This window comes from Phodopus roborovskii, unplaced genomic scaffold (genome assembly GCF_943737965.1).
Source record: "Phodopus roborovskii unplaced genomic scaffold, PHOROB, whole genome shotgun sequence".
NCBI lineage: Eukaryota > Metazoa > Chordata > Mammalia > Rodentia > Cricetidae > Phodopus > Phodopus roborovskii.
The window spans coordinates 9,859,740-9,881,253 of record NW_026126629.1 but is presented as its reverse complement, the minus strand read 5'-3'; the positions used below and the strand labels follow the sequence as shown (position 1 = coordinate 9,881,253).

At 44.0% G+C, this 21,514-nt stretch overlaps 1 protein-coding gene across 1 annotated transcript; it reads left to right on the top strand.

Moving 5' to 3' along the window:
* Nucleotides 1–8,600: 8,600 nt before the first annotated feature.
* On the top strand, nucleotides 8,601–13,727 carry LOC127238255 (mannose-binding protein A). Its single transcript, XM_051206795.1, has 5 exons — nucleotides 8,601–8,697; nucleotides 10,019–10,184; nucleotides 10,574–10,690; nucleotides 12,112–12,186; nucleotides 12,959–13,727. Exons 2-5 carry the CDS (start codon nucleotides 10,028–10,030, stop codon nucleotides 13,330–13,332), a joined length of 723 nt encoding a protein of 240 aa, XP_051062752.1. The 5' UTR covers nucleotides 8,601–8,697; nucleotides 10,019–10,027; the 3' UTR covers nucleotides 13,333–13,727.
* Nucleotides 13,728–21,514: the final 7,787 nt, after the last annotated feature.

Sequence of the window (21,514 nt, the reverse complement as noted above, 5' to 3'; positions counted from 1 at the left end):
AACAGACATGTCTCACCTTAGGACCAATGCTCTCTTCATCTCTCCTCTCATGTAAACCTGCCTGCCAGAGGATGAAGTTGCCTCATACAAAGGAATTTCACAGAATTTTGACAAGTCTTCAGACCACCCCACCTTACAGGAGAGACAAAAGCCAAGAGGACTGTGGATTAAAGATGGGAAGGACCACATGCTGAGTGCTGGATTATGCTTAATTCTGGCCTTCATAAACTCCAGTCTCATGTCAGGACCTTGAAAATAGACATAGTGATCATTGATCTCTTTGTTCTTCTTCCTAATGTGACTACATTGTAATAAATTTCCTTTCTTGTTGTTTTTGTTTTTTTTTCTATTAATTTGGCACTATTTGGTGTATTGAGTATGTGTAACTGAACCTGGCTTCTTAGAGCTGCCAGGGACACCCACTCCAAACTAATCTTAACTCCAATAACAGGCACATAGACAAAGAAGTATGAGAAATAGGCCACTACTCACCCTTTATTTTAAGAAGTGATAACTTCAAACTCCACCATCATTTTTTGGGTTGCAGTAATGAATTGAATTGAAATAAGGATATTAGATGTAAAGGATAACGAGGCTACAACCAATAATCCAAAAAAAAAAAAAAAAACCCAAAAACCCAAAAACTAGGTAAAAAGGGGTACCTTGGGATGGACACACATGGAAGGCCCTAGGAAGGGAAAAGAGTTAAAATCTCCTGGGTAAACTGGAAGTGGGGAGTGGAAGGGAGGGGATGGGCGATGGGGGATGGGAATATGAAGGATCAAGAAGACTGAATTGGGGGAGGGACAGAGGGGAAGAGCAATGAAAGAGATACCTTGGTAGAAGGAGCCATTATGGGGTTAGGGAGAAACCTGGTGTTAGAGAAATTCTTGGGAATCCACAAGGATAATACAAGTGAAGACTTCTAGCAATAGTGGAGAGTGTGTCTGAATGGGTCTTCCTATTTAATCAGATTAGTGACTATCCTAGTTGTCTTCATAGAACCTACATCCAGGAACTGATGGAAGCAGATGCAGTGACCCACATCCAAGCACTGGCTGAGCTCCAGGAGTTCGGTTAAAGAGAGGGAGGAGGGATCATATGAACAAGGGGGCGGGTTAAGACCATATTGGGGAAACCTACAGGGACAGCTGACCTGAGCTAGTGGGGACTCATGGACTATGGACTGACAGCTTGCTAAACTGCATGGGACCAAACTAGACCCTCTTAAAGTGGGTGACAGTTATGTGGCTTGATCTGTTGAGTCAGGGGAGAAGGGGCTGGCAATGGGCCAGGACTTATCCCAGGTGCATGAACTGGCTTTTTGCAGCCCATTCCCTATGGTGGGATACCTTGCTCAGTCTTGATACAGAAGTAAGGGGCTTGGTTCTGCCTCAACTTGAAAAGCCAGTCTTTGTTCACTTTCCAAGGAAGGCCTTACCCCCTCTGAGGAGTGGATAGAGGGTGGAAAGGCAGGAGGGTGACGGGGTTGAAGAAGAGGAGGGCGGGGGAACTGGGGTTGGTATGTAAAATAAAAAGTGCATTTTTTAAATGAAAAAGAAATCTTAATAACAAGTTCGGGACAAAAACATATGGAGTGTGTTTTAAATCAATCCCAGGAGTCTGACATTACATTAGTCTTTGAAGAGACAATGTGAAGAATTTGAGACCTTGAAGTAGTTTTGAGAACAGAGCAAGTTTCAGGCTTCAAGCTTGCACACATTTGATTGAGACTTAATAAAACTTAATGAATTACATTGTTTTTTTATTTTAATTTTTATTTTTTAGTTTTGAGCCATCTTTGAATTCCTGAACTATATCATACTTGGCCTGATGACCATTTACTCTGTGCCAGGGACTAATGTGGGTGCTATTGTTCTTTTCAATTATAACTTAGAATATTGAAGTACAATATTGAAGGTCAAAATTATTTACTTCCACATGGCCAATTTATAGTCTAGTGAAAATAGGAAGTCAGATTCCAGAAAATGTGCTATAGGTGTGCTGCTAGGCTTTAGTTAACAAATTTTCAAATTATGTGGTTTTGTATGTGTATTTTTTCTCCTTCTTCTTTCCTCTCTCTCTCTCTCTCAATCTGAGTTCTCTTTTCACCTGCAACGAAAAAACATCTTGGTTAGTAACAGGAGGAGAGTGTGTGAGGAGGGATAACTAACACTAAGGATGTTTGAAACAATCATATGGAAACTTAGTGTTTTATAATCAAAAGAGTCTGATTGGAGGCATCCTACACAGGAGGTTATGCTCACCCCAGAAACCATAGATTTCCGGGTAAAAGTCCAGTGTTAGGTGTGGGATACTGCCCCTCAAGTTGTTGGTCACAGATGTCCTAGAGTCTCCTAAATTGGCACATGCCATTACCACTGCTCTTGGCTGCCCACTAGAATTTGATGGTAATACTGTGTTGCTGAAGACATCACATACACTGACCAACAGGGCATGGATAAATCAAGTTGGTACTGACCAGAAGAATTCTTAGTGATGGCTAACTTTCCTAGTGCCAGAAGGTCCTATGTAGGGTGCTGGGAATGGGAGGAGTCATCAACTATTTTAACCAGAAGCAAACCCTGTGAACTAAAATAATGACTGGAGTAGAAATATGTGCCCACGGGTACAATAATAGCATGAATGTTATAGAGACATCCAACCACTTTCTGATTGGATCTAAGGCCTTCTCCACAGGAGAAAATACATACCTGGCACTGTACATTTGGCCACGAACCCAAGGTTGGAGAGCTTATAGGCCCTAAAGGGAAACCTACTACTATTATTAGGCCAAATGGACATAGTATCAAATTTCTCTCTAGATTTATATCTGTATCAGTGCAGCTCTCAGACCACATCAGAGAAATTTCTTTGCATGGTAGATAGTGGTTAACACAGAAACACACAACTGGTCAAGGTGCTGAGACTAAGTGTCAGTGGCCATCAAAAGGACACCTATATGACTCTCTCTCCCCAGTGCTCAGTAATTGGCATAGAAGAAGGGTTGTAAAGATTTCAAGAGCCAGAGGTCAGGGAGGGCCAGAGTGAAACAGTGTTTTCTGGACATGATAGGACTGCAGAACTCACCTCATAGTAGCTGTGGTTGCCTGCATAAGACCTGCAAAAGATCAATCCAGTCAACATTCTAGCATAGGTTGAGAGGGTCATGAGACGCCCCCCATCTCTAACTGAGGAACTATTGACAATTGTTTCTGGGGAAAACAATCATTTTCTTCAAGAGTGTGGCTCTTGATAAGAGACTACCCTCCAATGAATAGCTCTTTCCACAGGAATATATGGGCAGCATAATCAGACTTGAGGGATTATTTAAAAATAAAGAAGGTCAGTGAGTTGAAGAGGTAAAGAGGTGGGGGTGGACCTGGAAAGAGCCAGGAGAAGGAGTAGGGGTAAATACAGTCAAAATTCATTGTTTGAAATTCTTAAAGAATTGGTAAAATCAACAAAATAAATAAATGAGATTTCTTTTCTTGTGTCCTTTTAAATTTTGATTAACAACAGCTAGCTAATAATTTGAATGCGGTTTTATTTTTAAATTGTTTTGTTTTCTCATACAATACATCCTGATTATGGCTTCTCCCTCCTCTCCTTCCAGTTCCACCTCCACTTTTCCTCTCCCCCAGATTGCTGCTTCTCCATTTCTCTTCAGAAAAGAGCAGGCCTCACAGGGATATCATGGCACAACAAGATTCAGTAAGATTAGGCACAAACCCTTATATCAAGGCTGGACAAGACAACTAAGGGCAGGCAAAAGAATCAGAGTTACCCCCAAGTCCCACTGTCAGGGGTCCCACAAAAACCCAAGCTAAACAACCATAAGGTATATGTAGAGGACCTACCTCAGGCTCTGTGATTGCCTTTAGTCACTATGAGCCCTGTTTAGCTGATTTTGTGGGCTGTGTTTTCTGGAGTCCTCAACCCCTCTGGTTCCTATAATCCTTACCATCCTCTCCACCTTCGGCAGGTTTCCCTGAGCTCCACCTAATGCTTGAGTGTGGGTCTCTACATCTGCTTCTATCACCTGCTAGAGGAAATCTTTTAGGTGATGATTGGGATGGGCACCAATCCATGAGTAAGACAAAATATCATTGGGCATGGAATGTCTGTCCAAGGGAACCAAGAGAGTGGGGGAAGGTCCATGTGTGGATGGCCTACCTGAGCTATGGGCAGATGTGGTCAATAGTCAATTTTTTAAAGAATTAATTCCAGTTATTTACATGAGAGAAAATGATCACTAAATATTTGACAAAACTAATCTTAAAACTTTGCTTTTTGATGAATAAGATAGTGACTTTTTATGTCTTTTTTCAATACTTTATGATTAATAACCTATCAGTCAACTAACATTCCTTAGGCTAAGTTAAATCATTTTAAATTGACCTCTACTATCAATTTTATATGATTTCCAGATTGTTGTAAAGTCCATTGAGCATAACATAAATGCATTATTGTCAAGAGTATCTATATCAACATAATATTCCAGTTCTTTCTTGATTTGTCTATTTACTATACTCTTTCTATAGTCATTAGTAATGTGTCAATTAGTTGATAAAGTCACCATTTCAGCTTACACTTTTTTTAGAGTATGCTGAGCTTTGAAAATATTGGTTGAACTTGTTTGGATTCAACTGCATATGTTGGGTCTAGGTGAGTTTGTGTTCTGTTCATGCGATTACTCTGCTGGTAACGGCTACCAGCAAGATATTCTTTCTAAGGCTGGAGAAGAAACATAATAGGTCACATTTAACCTGAGAGCACCCTTGATGCTGCTGCTTTCTTCCAACTTGCTCAGTCATAAAGCCAAGTCAAACATCAAAAGAGCTGAATGTTTACTCCTGGGGCTCAAGTGGCCCTCTCTGTAATGTACTTTGGCAAGAAGCAGAAGTATAGAAACAAGAATTCAAACTACCATTGTCATGTCTGCCAACTATTTATATTAATGATTTCTAAATTTTTCTTATTTTAGTTCATTAATATAATCATTTTCCTCTTTTTCTTTCCTTTTTTTGCAATATGCAATCAAGGCAGGCTAGAAATTATCTACATAGTCCAGGATGGCCCTCCTATCTCAGTCTTCCAAGCACACTGGTCACCAGCATGTGCCGCTTTACAGACCAGATCAAGATCTTCTTCTATTGTTTCTTTGCTCACAATGCTCTCCTCTCCCCCACTTGCATCACCTTTTCCAGAGTCTGTAGCATATTTAGAGTGGGGTTTTGTGTAAGCCTTTAAGTTTTAAACTCCCACTTTTGGGAGCGATCAACCCGTGTGCTGCATTCAGTAAATGCCAGCTGTGTTCTCAGCCTATGGGCTCAGAAGTTTTTACCAACAAGGAAAAACATAGCCATGAAAGGTGTGTTCTTAACAAACAGGGCTCTTCTAGGTACCTGCTGAGCTCCTTCTAACAGGAGTAGAGAGGGGACATGGTGTCTTGAGTAATCATGGACTGATGGCCCATGAGTAGCCAAGATACCAACCAGAGAGTGACTGGAAATGATCTGGGCCCACTCTGTTGTGGGGAAAGCAAACTTCTCAGGTTGTTTGGTAAGATAAAAGGTTTCAGTGAGTGGATGTGAGCTTGGAGGAAGTCAGGCATGAAAGGTCATGTCAGGGCTCCGGCCACTTGATCAGCCTCCGAGTGCAAGCCCTGGATTCTCTGGAAACCCAAGCTCAAGGAGCCTCAGCCTGGTCTGTTAGTGCCAGACTTCTTTCCTTACTCTCTCACTGGGTCCTTGTTATGTTCCCAGACTGGGTTTCTGCTCTGGGGACAAGTGAACTGTATGCAGTTCCTGCCCAAGGAAAGTATCAACACTGGTGAGGTGGGCCAGTGAAGCCAGAAGAGCTGCTTCAAGGACATGCTGATGAGGGTTCGCCTGTTTCACAGATCTTTCTTGAGCATTGACACTTTGGGGGCACTCTACCAGGTGGGCAGGTTACCAATAAGCTAGCTGGGGTCCTCTTTCCACTTAGTGTGGAAACCATGGGCAGACAGGGTAAAGCCCTTTTAGTGCCTGCAATCCTCTGTCCTTAGCATCCAAGAACTAGCATATAGATGGGCAGACCAGAGCCTTAAGACTTCAAACCCTGAAGGGTGGGGGTCTGTTACTGTAGACTCTAGAAGCAAGAGACTTATGGCTTATCACTCTGGGCTTTAACCATCAGAGGGGCCAACACCAGCTATTGTCAGTTTTTGGCTTCTAGCAGCATTGTCTACTTCATTTAGCAGCAAACAGAAGTAGCTTAGATCTTCTCATATTACAGTGCTCATACAGGTCCCATAGCAACATACAAGCCCAGTATGTCAGGACCCTGAGCCATTGATAGCAACTAGTGTTTCAGTTCTCAGATTTACAGTGTCTGGGATCCTTGGCCATGAAGGCTTAGTAGTTCATTGAAACCCTCCCAATGACCAGAGCCTACAGTGGCTCATCTTCAGCTCTTTACAGACCTAGTTGTCTCCATTGTCTCTGCTCTGAGTCATCTCTGCCCACGTTCCTCTCTGGGTTGCTTCTGTTGCCTCCCATTACTATTGCTATTGCCACAACTTTGCTACCAATGTTGCAGCCATGCCTTCCTTCATCCTAGTCCTCGCCTTCTGCCTTTGTGTTACCAGCTCAGCACACTATAGTAATGAATGATAAAAATGAAAAGAAGGCAAGAAGAGAACACTGGATTAAAGCCCTTACTGAAACAGCAGGGGAGGCTGTGAAGGACAGTGCTTTCCAGTTGGCCCACAAATCTGGCTTAAATAGTCAAAAGGGTGTGTAAAAATGGTTCTTTAGACAAATGAAGCGCGTGGCTTGCAGTAATCAGCACAATCCCTCATACAGATAAGGCATTACATTTATTCCAATCACAATGGTCCTTAGTATATTTACCCTATCACAGGCCTTCTACTGAGTCACCATGAAAAGTGGTCCCCACCTAGCCTGAGTAGAAATGGTTATAGGGTATCACCTAGACTTACAGCAAAAAGGAGCTATGTGAAGCCGTCATAGCTAAGAGCATGCCTTGAGATTCAGAGTTGTGGCTCAGCAGCAAACATATGTGGTTGCAATGTCACTTCTTCAAGCTTATGCTGGTATCATGAAAGTTCTTCTGGGCATTTATTTGTCTTATAGTCCATGGCTTAGGGAACAACCATGGAGGGGAAGATCTGCCAATTAGGGAATCAAGTTATCCTACTACCCAATATCTTAGCTTATTTAAAATAAAATAAACATTAAAAGTGGTACTTATTAACAGTATTTATAATGCTGTAACAATATTTACCTTCTGCCCCAGTGCCCCAGGGAGAGGTTTGTTCTCCACAGCATCAAGAGAACAAAACTCCTATTCATTCACTATCATTTAAAATGTGTGAAGTAGGTAGAAACAAGAGGATTTCAGAGAGTTCAAGGACAGCCTGGTCTACATAGTGACCTGGACTATATAGAGACCTTGTCTCAAAACAACCAACCAACCAACCAACCGACCGACCGACCAACCAAACAAACAAACATCATCAACAACAAAAGAGATTTGGGGTAGTCAATAAATAGGCAACCGAAGAAACAATTTCACATACGGGCAAATAATAAGCAAAAATAGAATTAAAATTTATCAACATAGTAGCTACTCATAATTGAGTGGTTAGGAAAGCCCCTTACCCTAAGCTATCTCAGCTGAAATCTATATAACAACCAACACATAGAGACAGAAGGAACACCTGAGCCGAGCAGACAGTGGTGCCAATGGTCGCATTCAGCTTTGAATTGGTTATCTACATACTTTTTTTTTTCTCATGTGGCTGGAGACATGGCTCACTTTCTGCTCCCACAGAGGACTTAGTTTCTAGTGCCCATCATTTCTGGCAGCTCGCAATTGTCTGTAACTCCAGTTTCAAGCTATCTGGTGCTCTCTTCTGACCTCCCCTGGCCAGTCATCATGCACAGGTGTATACACATACAGGCAAAGTATCTATATACAAAAATAAAAACAAAAAACAAAACAACAAGAAAAAAAACTTACAATAATTTTTTTTATTGAAATTTGAAACAAGCTTGTTTCACATGTCAATCCCAGTTCCCTCACCCTCTCCTCCTCCCCTGAAGAAAAAAATCTTTAAAAACCATATTCCTTTCCTCTTGTGCCTAGGTCTGGAACATGCCTGAAGGAGACATTTAATACATGCTCTGAATGAAGAGTGAGGAGGGAGGTGACTTAGGACCTCATCTAGTCCTGTAATAAATGGGACACAAATGGAGGGGTAAACTAGTTACAGCAACTAATGAGAGTTATGCGCGCTGGTGCACGTGCATCTGAACCTGTGCACACCTGATTGAGAATGCTTGACTAGTACAACATTCATGAGTGTTTCCTATGGAAAGAATATCTTCATGGAGCCATGCCAAGAGCCCATGGTTCTAGAGGCTCAGAGTATCTAAGCTATATGAGAGGAGATCTGGTAAGAAGAAGAGTATTAAGACAACTACACAGCACTGAGCTGAGATACCACAAGATCTGCACAGCTGTCCACTTGCAACATAGTTGCTTATTAATCTGGAGTTGAAGGTTAGGCCAGCTTAGTCCCTGGTCACCAGGATAACAGGCCTGGCATTGAGAAGGCAACCACCAGAAGCTGGACTGGAGGGGAAGTTTCCTTCCCACCACCCCTTCGCTCCAAAGAAAACACTAGTAAGTCAATTGAGGATGAAAGTGGTGGGCCCTGGGTTTGGAGTCTGGCCTCTCAGCTTGAAGTTTGTAAGGTCCAGGCAAGGGTCTAGTGGGGTCAACAGGTCTATTTAGGCCTGTATCTCTCTCAGATCTGGGCTATCTGTGTTCTTCCTAGATCTACTTGACCATATGCAAACTAAAGGTCAGTCATTTTGTAAGGGAAAAATAGAAGCAAAAGGAGGGGTGGTGCCACCACATGTCCAATCTGTGTGTGACCATGAATGGTCTCCAGTGATTAGAGGACTGTAAAATAATACGTACAAAATCTCAACAAGGGAAAGATGGGGAAGGATGTGATCATGGGAGATGTCTTCAAGCTGGTCACCTCTTGCTGTGTCCTGGAAAAAGCAAAAGTTAAGGGAAGTGACAGAGCAGGTTAAGCAAGGGCAGGTGCAATAGTTGTTCAGCCAGGACCAAGGATACTGGGATTAGAGGTACGACAAAGCAGAGGGACAGCCCTGAGAGGCCGGTGGCTCAGAGTGAGACCTGGACAGCACAGAGAGTTCTGCTGGGAGAAGAAGCAGGTGGCGGTACCCCCAGTCCTCGGTGAGTAGGCATTGTAGGAGCCTGAGCTCTCCCTAGCAGAAATGGCCTTCTGGTAGGATCTCAAGCCAAGAGACATTTCCTGTGTAACGGATCCATGACCCAAGAAGGCCCCACTTTGAGCGTTGTCTGTCTCTCTCAAATGCCTGTCACAAACTAGAGATTTGTGCATGATGCCGACCAGATGGTGGGGAAATAACCACAAGTTTGAGAGTAGGTGAGGCATAAGCATATAAGATAGGCATTTTATTGAAATATGAGCCGTATCTGGCTGAGAAGTAGACATCATGGGCCCTTTGGTACATTCTCTATAGTCTAGTTTGAGGATCCTTGGGGAAGGGAAAATGTGGGGGACTGGAACTCCTGTGAAATAAAAAGGGAGACAAGAAACAGAGATCCAGGGTCTCTTGGGTACTGGGCATTCTATATTCCTGCCAGCATGGCTGGCTTAAAATTTTCAGTCTATAGGCTCTCAGGGTGAAGTGTGCTTCACCTCACCACAGGGACTCAGGGCCTCTTGGGAGAACAAGGCCCCTTTCTATTGCATCTTCCTTAGTTTTAACCCTGACCTGACTCTTATTTTTGCTTCAGGTGTGATCTACTTTCAGTAGGTCAAAGACAGGGGGTACGATATCCCTCATAGCTGCTGTCCTGAGCCCAGGGTGTGGGGTGCCATAACTAAGAACGAGCGCCGTGAACCAAATGTGCAATTCATCTCATTGACTTTCTCCCCTTTGAGGTAAGGGCCATGCTCCTGCTCCCATCACTCCCCATCCTTCTCCTGTGTGTGGTGGGCATATCGTCATCAAAGCCACAAACCTGTGAGGACACCCTGAAGACGTGTTCTGTAATAGCCTGTGGCAGAGATGGAAGAGATGGACCCAAAGGAGAGAAAGGAGAACCAGGTATGGGGTACTCTGTTCTGACTTTCTACACCTTTACCTTCAGCGGAAAACTGTCCTGTGTCCCTGGAGATGGAGCTCAGGGACCTTGGGAGACTTGGCTTTCACTGTGGCAGGTGTTCTTCCCTTCAGAATGGTCTCTACAGTATTACTAACCCCCAATCAACAGTGCCTAACAGCTCTCTTGAGTCTCAACACTTTCATACAGGGGTCTGTGCGGAGGCTTTGTCCCTCAGGACAGACAATCAGACCTGGGATGCAGAAAGATCTGTCTACTCTGAGTCACCAATCACTAGCTCTCTGGCTCTTTTCTGGAGCTGATGTGAATCAATCTTTGAACATCTGAGAGTGAATAACAGTCACCAGGTCTTGCTACCTTTATTTCCCAACAGGTCAAGGGCTCAGGGGCATGCAGGGCCCTCCAGGAAAATTGGGGCCTCCAGGAAATGTAGGAATTCCTGGACCTCCAGGAGCAAAAGGCCAAAAAGGGGATCATGGACACAGTGCAGGTAGGAGACTACTCCAGCATGATTAGCTTTGATGGAGGTGGTAGGTAGGAACAGAAGGCCATGTGGGAGCTGCCCCTGCCCGATGCCTCACTGGCTCAATGCTACAACCTGACTCAGTGTCCCTTGGGTCTTATTGGTACCAAGTACCCTCAAGGGGCCATTCCCCCATCAGTTCTCCCTATGACATGGGGTTAGCTTTTACTCTGATGAAAGTCCAGTGTGTTCTCTAGGCTATGTGGGAGAAAATGTGCCCCTCCCCCATGTCTACTGTCAGAAGAATTGTATGAAAGTTGTCAGAATGAGGAATACTACAGCAGCTGCTTCAGCGTGAAACAGAGCAACTTTGATGAGGACAAAAGGGAAACTGGCAGCTCTCCTGTTCATATTTGTCCACCAGTCTGTTAAAATAATTAAATAATTAAATAATTAAACCCAGTTTACCTGGGTTTGGGAGGTGCCACCATTGGTGAAATGCTTGACAAGCATGAGAATCTAAATCCAACCCCAAGCACCTATATTAAAAACAAAACAAAACAACAACAACAACTCACTCCTCCTGGCACAGGTTTGTAATCCCAGTGATGGGGAGGCAGAGATGGGCACATCCCTGGGGCTTGTTAGTCAGCTAGTCTGAGGTAGACCAGCTAGAGTGCTTGTCTCCAAAAGCGATGGCTCCTGAGGAATGATATCCCAGGTTGATCTCTGGCCTCTACACATATACACATACATACCAACACACACATGTGCACCTACACATGAACACATACATGTAAAGAACAGAGAGGTAATTCACCAGTAACGAAAAAGAATCACCAAGAAAAATCACAGATGTATGAGAAATTTTTACAAGTTGCTATAATACTAGAACATTAAGCACTCCATTTTTAAAAAAAGGGAGGAGAGCTATATTAACAGGCCATTAGGGTAACTATCTTACACCTGGGAAAGCAGCAATACTATTTTTTCCCATTTGCTTCTTTAGCATTCATGTTTTTCTGGAATACGCTTACTTTTTAGTGAGCCTTACCATTTGTGCATATAAAATATTCATGCACAGTGTGTGTGCACTCATGTGTGTGCAAGGACACATGTGAAGAATATACATATGTGTGTGCATGTGTGTGTGTAATCCAGAGGTCTTCTCACAGCCCTGGAACCTACCGAGTAGGCTAGGCTAGCTGGATAGCAAGCCCCGGGGATCCACCTGTCTGTACCTATCTATGTCCATCCAGCACTGGGATTTCGTGCCTAACTTTTATGTAGGTTCTGGGAATCAAACAGATCCTTGTATTTTCATGGTAATGGCATTGCCTACTGACTTTTCTTTTCAGACTATGAGCTTTTTATACCCCCTGCCTCAGTGTCTGAGTCTCCAGGTTAAAGACTTGTCACTAAGTATCCTTTTCCTGATGCTCTTGCAGCCCTTGAGGCAAAGGTCTCGAATTTGGAGGCAGAGATAAGGATGTTAAAATCTGAACTGGAGCACACCAAGAAGTGTAAGTTTTCCTTCAGCCCCCAGTTTTCCTACAGAGGAATGCAGAGTTGGGGGAGAGTGACAGACGGGTAACCCTTCCGAACACTTATTTTACCACAGGTCTGTGCAGGCATGGCTCTTGCCTGTAATATTTCATTACATTTCCTCACCAATTTTGGTTGTGATATTATGCTTGTCTTGGCACCAGGGAGGTTGCTCAGTGGGTAAAGGCATGTGCCACACAAGCCTGATGATTTGAATTCAGTTCCCAGAACCTAGGGTGGGAGAAGTTAATCAACTCCCAAAGGTTGTCTGTTCTCTGACCTTCACGTAAAAATACGGTATGCACATACACGGGTGGGGGGGGAGGGAGGCAACACATTTTTAAGAAAGATATTATACTTCAGGAAGTATAACAACTCACTCCATATCACACGGCTTGCAGACAGCAGCAAGAAGAAAGTGTTTTCTCCTACATCTTTGTGGCTTGCTCCCCACCCACTGTCCTTACCTATTGGTGCCTTTCCCTTATTCTGGTGTCTAAATGGGATGCCACCCTGTGTCACCTGTGCTGCTATCTGCCTTTGACTGGCAGTGGTGTTAATGCTGAGCTATCCCATGAGGGTCATGCTATTTTCAGGAGGTTGTGGAGCCCTTCCTTCCCTGGCTCTGTAGGTGTTCCTGGTCATAGGTTCTGGCTAGTGTCATTGGACCTGAGCCTTCTTTTTAGAGCCCTAGATTCTCAGAGATCCTGGCTGGGCTCCACACTGAGTGAACCTCATCTCTGATTTCAGTGCATGCCTTCTCAATGGGCAAAAAGTCTGGGAAGAAGCTCTTCGTGACCAACCGCGAAACTATGCCCTTTGCCAAAGTAAAGGCTCTGTGCACTGAGCTCCGAGGCACTGTGGCTGTTCCCAGGAATGCTGAGGAGAACCAGGCCATCCAAGAAGTGGCCAAAGGCAATGCCTACTTAGGCATCACTGACGAGGTGACTGAAGGCCAATTCATGTACGTGACAGGGGGGAAACTCACCTACAGCAAGTGGAAAAAGAATGAGCCCAATAACCATGGCTCAGGGGAGGACTGTGTCATCATGGTAGAGGGTGGGGTCTGGAATGACATATCCTGTCAAGCTTCCTTCATCGCTGTCTGCGAGTTCCCAGCCTGAGCAAGCTAGTGCCTCCATCTTCTCTTGGGCTGCTCTCTGAAGTCAGTTGCTTCCAAAGAAAATTCGGTACTTGTTTCCAAAGCTTAGTGTTAACTGTTCTTTCTGAGGGGAGTGGAGTTCATTGTGGTATGAGGACATAAGCAGATGCTTATGAACATGAGGCACCAGGGGCCAGACAAGCACAGAGCCAAGGTCACATCTGTTTTGTTCAGGGCACAGTGCTAAGTCAGAGTGAACTGTGGAAAACTACAGAAAATCCCTCCCTGTTGAAGGACCAAAGATGGACAGGACCATATCTGTGTCGTAGTGGTCACTGATCTCAGCCATCAAAACATGAAATTCCTTTTCCCCATGAATTGTCACTAAGTGGTACAAAACTTGCCTGTTTGAGTCCAGCCTCAGTCTCTAACGTGTTCTTGCCTCTTGTGTGATCCTTTACAGGGAGCTATATTTGGTGAAGAGTGGAAGACTAACACTTTTGGGTACTTCCTATACTCCAGGGACAGGCTAGCTAGGTCCTCTCTGTGAAAGCATTGTTACTTTTAGGGTTCATGTACCCTTTGTCTTTCTGGCCATAACAAGGGGAAACAGCCTATGTGATGACCACTGTCAGTCCTAAGAACATATTGCCAAGTAGCCGTGTCCTTTCTTTACTTGCTGTGCACCCAGAGAATGAACAGCAGCTCTTTCCCCGTACATCAGTGTATGGTACGAGTGTGCAACATGGAAGAAGGCACGGCCACTCAAGGGGTGCCCGTATCATCAATGTCCACTGCCCAGCATCCCTTTCCTTCACTGCTATACTTTCTCATTATGGATCAGTAGGCCCATTATCAGTGCATGGAGTGGGAAAACCCTAAAGTTATCTTCTTGATGCAAGGGTCAAATGATACCACGTCAGCAGCCAGCCACTGGACCTCCTTACCAAGCAACCCAAAGTTTCCCTCTATCCAGCATGGCCATGGGTTTTTGTTTTCCAGCTGTCTAAGGCTAGGTGGAGCTGAGATTCAATAGCAAAGTGTTGTGAGCCAGAAGAAGGCGAGTGCTGGCTCTTGCTGCTCGCCATTCACAACTGAGATGAGAAAATATTTCAAGAATGAGCTAAGAGTCACTCACACTTAGTGAGAAGTCTTTGTTCACGTCCATTTCTGTTTTACATCTCTTGGTTTCTGAAGTGCCAGGAAAAGCACTCTGCAGTCAATAAGTGCTTGGTGGATGATGGGTGTTTGTTCAATGGATGCAGCAAACATTCACAAATGGATGGCTAAGTTGACTGATCAGCACTCAATGTCAGGATGTGCTCCTTCCACCAAACTTTCCCAGCACCTGAGGGAACTAGGGTGAGACCTACGGAAGCCACCAGGGCTGGCAGAGTCCAGGTGGCAGGACCATGTGCCTTGGTTTCTAGGCCACCTCAACTGCCATGTTCCTGAAATTTCTTCAGACAACAAGCACCAGTGATGTGGCATAGCATGATTCTCTGCTTCATTTCAAATCCAGATGCTTAACCATAGGCGCTGGGGACTGCTAGGATTTAGAAGCACCTATGCAGGGTAAGTTGGACTCTTAAGTGTATATTACCCAGGAAACAGGGACTTCAGGTTTAAACTATGTCTGTCAGTTTCCTTCTGCACAAATGCAGACACTGCCACTGGGGACATGGCCTGCTTCATGTGACAAAGGGGAAACAGGTACTATAAGATGGAGATACTCAGGTTCCAGGTTCCAGTCCACATTCTGCTTCCTAGAACTGAGAGCCTGCTCAGCAGGACAATCTTTCTCTGGAGTCCCTCATCTCTGCTGCTGACACTCTGCTCCAGACAGAGGTGGGGACATAATGTTCAGCTGAAGGCTTATCACTCACACCAGGTAACCTCCTTCCTGTGTGTTGTTCAGGAAAACCACGTTCTCAGCGGCTCTCAGAGGTCAACCAGCACCAGGGCTCAGGTCACAGGCTTGACCTTCAGAGCCTCTGACTTACCCTGCTGTTTGCTCACTGTTATGTAAACGATCTGGACTTTGGTAATTGCCAGGAATTTGGGGTTTTTCCACACACACACACACACACACACACACACACACACACACACACACACACACACCATTAACTAGGAAAGGATCAGTTGCCATCTGAGGCCCAGGCTAGTGATGCCGGGAAGTGGGTTTTATCAAGCGATGTTACCCTGGAAACCCTGAGTGGCTGATGGATTACTGGGAAAATGAGAGGCATACCTTACAAGAGACCAACTGGGAAGCAATGACCTGTGTAAGGAGACAGTCCCTAAGTCAGAACCAATCTGGTCCTGGCAGATACAATTGCTGTGTTTAAAGAAATAGAATCCAGGTAGGCAAACTAAACACAAGCCTTGGACTAGGTTGGCCACTGGTAGCATGTGATGTAGCCTGTCTTGTCCTGGTAACTCACGGGCTTGTGGCTCTTCAGAGCAGTGGCTGTCATAATTGACTAGGATCACAACATTGTTTGAGGACTCTGGCCCTGTACTGGGCCCTGTTAAAAATCTTCAAAGTCTCTTGCCTTTGTGAGGTTCTCAAGTGATCTAGATGTTTGGTAAAATTTGGAAATCTCAGACCTAAGAAATAAGTCATTCTGGTGGCTTGTGTGCATCTCTCACCCATGCCAGGACAAAGGACTTCTTCATTCTGTGGAGGTCCCTCATGATGTAAAGGGGTTTCTGTTTTATTTATAATATCTGTCCATCAACAGTCTCTCCTAACCCGCCCCCACCCTACAACCAGCTGCTACTCCAAACCCATCCTGACATATCCCAAGCTCTTACCACCACCAGGACTTTATAGAATAGGGCTAAGACTGTAACAGCTATAATGAGTTTTCTGAATACGGGAGGAGCTGGATTCATGAGCCCTCACGAAGGTACTTGTGTGACCAGGGCTTATGCTGCTGTACATACCTTTGTGCATATGTAATTGTGTGTTGAGTGTGTATATGGCAACCAACAGACCCAAAGCTTGCTGTACTCTGTTGCCATCAATTCATCCCAGCCCTCTTCCATCCATGTCTAGGCCTACTCTGTCTACCCTTCTCTTTGCAATGTTCCCAAGGCTCTGGGTGAAGAGTATGCATGTTGGTCATGTGCAAACAGCCTACACATGGCCCTAAGTGTGTCTAGGAATTTGTGGAATCAGCAGTGACTGTCCGAACACTAGTATAATCGTATGAAAACTTAGATACTGCCAATATTGCCTTCATCCAATTCATTGGGCCCGTGAAGCTAAGGTGGCTGCAACCCCAGCCTTAAGGTCTTTTCCCTCTTATTTTTATTTTCCTCTCAATAACTGTAAATATTTGACATCACTTTGGCCATTTATTTGGTTTAAATTATAACAGCGTGACAGTTTCATTAGAAGTAAGGATCTTGTTGCCAGACTTCCAGGGTTCAATTCTGACTCCATTATGTTGCAGCTGTGTGATCCTTGTTATTATCACCTACAGTCTCTGTGCTTTTGTGTTCTTTTTAGTAAGGCTGGAATAACACTTGTACCCACCTCAGAAGACTATCACCAGGGACAGACAGGCTGTTATTTGTAAAGCAACTACAACATATGCTTGCAATAATACATACTAGCAGTAGCCCTGTCTCTGTGAGCTTTCCCAGTCTACACCACTCACCTCAGCAGACAGAGTGTTCAGAAAAGGGTAGGAGCTACTCATGAATAAATGAGTTCATGGATGAACAGAAGAGTGAATTAATATGAGTTCATCTCCAAGACGTGAGATCCAATTCATCTCCAGAGATTAACTCGGGGCTAGGCTTGATTCCAGAAAAGCAGTAAGCTCATTTTGGAAGATGGCTATGGGTGTAGTCTACTTTCCCAGCTAACCTATTTTCCTAGGTAGCTTAGTCAGCAGTGACCTCTGCTGGTTGTCTTAAAGGCAGGACCAGCAAGCTCAGAGTCTCACAAGCTGGAGGTGGGATCACAGTAGAGAGTCAGGTGCCCATTGGCTGTAACTTGGGGTCCTGTTGCTTTGTCTCCGCTGCCCTGCTTGGGGCACTCATTTGGATCATGTGCCCATCTTTCAGGCCACAGGTAGACATCTATTGGTGCCTCATATTGATGACACAGATCATCATGTCAAGGCTCTGCAGGAATACACTGTTCCTTGCATTAGTATATCATCCATTTCAAATCTAGAATATGAGCTCTTTAGAGAAGGATGCCTATGCCACCTTTACCATCTTTCCAGCCCACATTAAACAAATGTTTTTATTTAAATTTGAAAAAAGCTTGTTTTACATATCAATCTCAGTTCCTGTACCATCCTGTCCTCTCCTGTTCTCCCCACCAACCCCTATCCCATTCCCTTTCAGCTCCCCAGGGAGCAGACTTCCATGAGGAGTCTTCAAAGTCTGTCATATCATTGGGAGCAGGGCCTAGGTCCTCCCTCATGTGTCTAGGCTAAGGGAGTAACCCCCTGTGTGGAATGGGCTCCCAAAGTCCACTCATATACTAGGGATAAATACTAGTCCACTACCAGAGGCCCCATAGATTGCCCAGTCCACCCAACTAACACCACATTCAGGGAATCTGGGTCAGTGCTATGCTGGTTTCCCAGCTATCAGACTGGAATTCATGAGCTCCCCCTTGTACAGGTCAGCTATTTCTGTGGGTGTCTCTAGCCTGATCTTGACCCCTTTGCTCATTACTCCTCCCTGTCTGCAACTGGATTCCAACAGTTCGGCTCAGTATTAAGCTATGTCCTGCCCACATTTTTATGTTCAAGGTGACTTCATATTTCTTCAAGACAGGATGGCATTGCTGCTGTGTGGCTTCTGTGTCCAGTGGATTCCTTTTTTCTTTACATCAGCAGGGAAAACTAGGGGCTTTTCTCTGAAACAGGTCCCTTCTCAGGACACAACAAATCATTTACTTGTGACATTTGCAGTGACTCCACATAATCTCAGAAGTGAAGTGATGCTGTGCTAGGGACTCTCTACTTAGCCTGTTGGGGACTCATAATAGTGCACACTGGGATGGTGGACATATCTTCCATACCTCACCAGAAGAGGGCATTGTTGTGTCACCAGCTATAACTAGGCACTTCTGCACTGTCCTTGCTTTTGGTCTTATAGTCCAACTGGAAGAAGCACCAGAATTCTGTCAGAGGTCCTATGGAGTGTCTATCCTTGTCTCACTAATGAAATTCGAGGACCCTGCCCTTGTTAAATGTCTCTCAGACTGCTGAGTGGTGTCCTCTTAAGCCAAAGATGGTGGACATTAGCACATCTATCCCATTCCTTCCCTGTGTCCGTGACAGACACACTAACCAGCCACTTCCTACACCACCTAGCTAAGACTCTGGAAGGCATTTAATACTGTAATAATTACAAAGAGGCCCAGGTAGTATAGAGAAAAGAACTCATGGCCTAGTTCTACCCAGTGCCCCTAAAATGCCCAGCTGTTCTTGTAAGAATGTATGGCTTTGATCGTCACAAAAGTTTTGCCAGAGCCAAATGACAAGTTGTTCATGAGATCCAGTGGGAATTCCATGCCGAGATCATGTGCCCATCCTGCCAACCCATCTCACCTATGCTGATGGACACTGGCTCTCAAGGACTCACAGGACAGAAATCTGAAAAGGTTGAACAGCCTGGTAGCTCTCTGAGCTGTTCTAGCCATATCCTGTGCTAGGGGTAGAATATCATTTGTCCTTTAGGAAAGGTTCATATGCTAGAATGCTGGTCCCTAGTAATAGTGATGAGGCATGGTGGAAGCTTTAAGAGGTGGGTTCTACTATGGGGAAATCAACTGATAGGAATATACCCTCAGAAGGCTTAAATGAGTGAAGTCTCCCTGAGCTGGACTAGGTAGCTTGAGAGTGGGTTGTCACAAATCAAGGCTATACACATGTTTGGCCACCCTCTCTTGCATGTGCCTCTTGTCACCCAATGATACACACTGACATACATGGGCATCCAGTATGTGAACCAAGCAAGTGAACCAAGACACTTGCCCATTTCTCATATGTAAGTCTTTCACAGCTAATTTTTTGTGTGTTCCAGAACTTGGATAAAATACAAGAATCAAATCTTCCTCTGTCCAGTGACTAACATGTGTAAATTATTTACTAAAATTAGAAATTAAATATATTCCATAATTTGAAAAAAAAGTGATATGTATTTGAACATCACTCAGAAAAATGGAGATTTTGATGTTGCTGTTGGTTAGTTAGCTTTGCCTGTCACTGATCTCATGAAGGAGATGGGCATACATGTGGTTATGGTTGCTCAAGAGGGCCCTGCCCTTCTCCAGGGAAGGGATGGGCCTAAAGAAAGAATTCATCTTGAGGGTCATTAGTGAACTCTGGGCAGGTACCATGTAGCCATGAGAGATATGCTCAGCTCCCCACCTATTTTCTGGCAACTTCTACCCAACTGGTAGGAGGACCATTATTCCTTACATTCCCAGAAAGTACCTTCCCATGTCACAGTTTCATTTCCACACAGAGAAAACACAGCATATCAGGGAACTATAGAACACCCAGAGCTTCTGGGCAAGAGGTGGAGAAGGTGAGCTCAGGCCAGAGGCCACAGGCAAAGAAGAATGGGGGAGGAGGCCAACCAAGATCCTTTCATCCTTGCCTCGGTCAGTTCTGGCAGGCCTGGAAGGTATCTGCACTTTCTTGATGCTACTTCCAATAGTCCCTGACTTTAAATGGTTGGACTTCTAATTTTCAATGTTATAGCAGTGTAAAAATAATATTTGAGATGTTGACCTTCTCAGGGTGGGAATACTCGGGTGTGTTTCTCTCTCAAAATGCACCAGAGAGCTGTAGTTGTTAACACTTAAGATCATAAGTGAGACTGGCATATTTGGGGGTTTTGTGTTTTCACATCTCATTACAAAATACACCTGCTTGGGTATATGTGGCAGTCACCATTTTACTAAAAACTAAATTTTGTGTTAGACAATTTTGTCCAGCTATTGGCTGATATAAGGGCTCTTAGATCCAAAGCAAGCTGGGCTAAGCCAGGATGTTCCTTCCATAGGTTAGCTTTTTTTTTTCTTTTTTTCTTTTTTTTTAAATAAATGCATTTTCAATTTGTGATGGTTTTAAGTTATAGTGCATTTGTGGGGAAATGATTTTGTTGTAAATCAACAAGCATCTATCTATATTGGTGAAATATTTTATAGATTTATCAGGATATATATAGTCTTTCAAACATAATTTTTAAAAAGTCTGAGCTCAACCAAGTGTGGTGGCCCATGTCTTTTATCACAGCATTTAGGAGGCAGAGATAGGCAGAGCTTTTGAGTTTGAAGCTAGTCTGCTCTACAGAGTGAGTTCCAGGACATCCAGGGCTATGCAGAGAAACCCTTAAAAAATTCTTGTCTCTTAGTTAATATATCATTTCTATTGTTTTTATATTTAATTAGCTTTAATATTTATTTTTTGTTATTATTTTAAATTTTTTGTTTTCATTTTTATGTTTGGAGGATTTTTGTCATCATTGCTTGTGCAGTTTGTCTTTTTTAGACAAGGAGTGTCTATAGGTCTGAGCTTAAAACCTTGGTGCATGCTGATGTTTAACTCTTTAATACAGCAAAGATGACAGTGGTGTCTAATCCTTCTGCTTCTGGCTCCCAAATGCTGGGGTTATAGGCAGAAGTGTATTACCATACGGAGCTGAAAATTTGCTTTAGAAAGATGATCAGTAATGAGACATGATAGAGTACATCTGTTATCCCAGGATTTGGGAGGTAGGGCCTAGGGGATTAACATGAATTCAAGATCAGCCTGGTTTGCACAGCTGGTTCCGGTCCAGTTTAGACTACAGAGTGAGACACTATCTCAAAAAATAAATGAAGAGGAGATGTCTCAGTAGGTATAGTGCTTGTTATGCAATCATGAGGATCTGTGTTCAGATTCCCAACATCTATGTAGAAAGCCCAGTGGGATGTTCTTTGAAAGACTGTCTTGATGCAATAAGGTGGAAAGGAATAGGGCAGCACATAATTTTGAGCTCCGTTTGTGCACCCAGGCAACTGCACCTGCACACACACACACACACACACACACACACACAGTGCATAACACAAGATGAACATTTATGTTTTTATTTTATTTTGTTGAGAAAACATTTTGCTATTTAACTCATGTTTGCCTTGAACTTGTAGCAATCCTCCTGCCTCAGCCTGAGGA

Excerpts from the sequence above, each read along its gene's own strand:
- LOC127238255 (XM_051206795.1), top strand. The coding sequence starts at position 10,028 with ATGCTCCTGCTCCCATCACTCCCCATCCTTCTCCTGTGTGTGGTGGGC. Across the intron at positions 10,185-10,573 it reads AGGAGAGAAAGGAGAACCAG|GTCAAGGGCTCAGGGGCATG; the intron begins GTATGGGGTACT and ends ATTTCCCAACAG. Across the intron at positions 12,187-12,958 it reads ACTGGAGCACACCAAGAAGT|TGCATGCCTTCTCAATGGGC; the intron begins GTAAGTTTTCCT and ends CTCTGATTTCAG.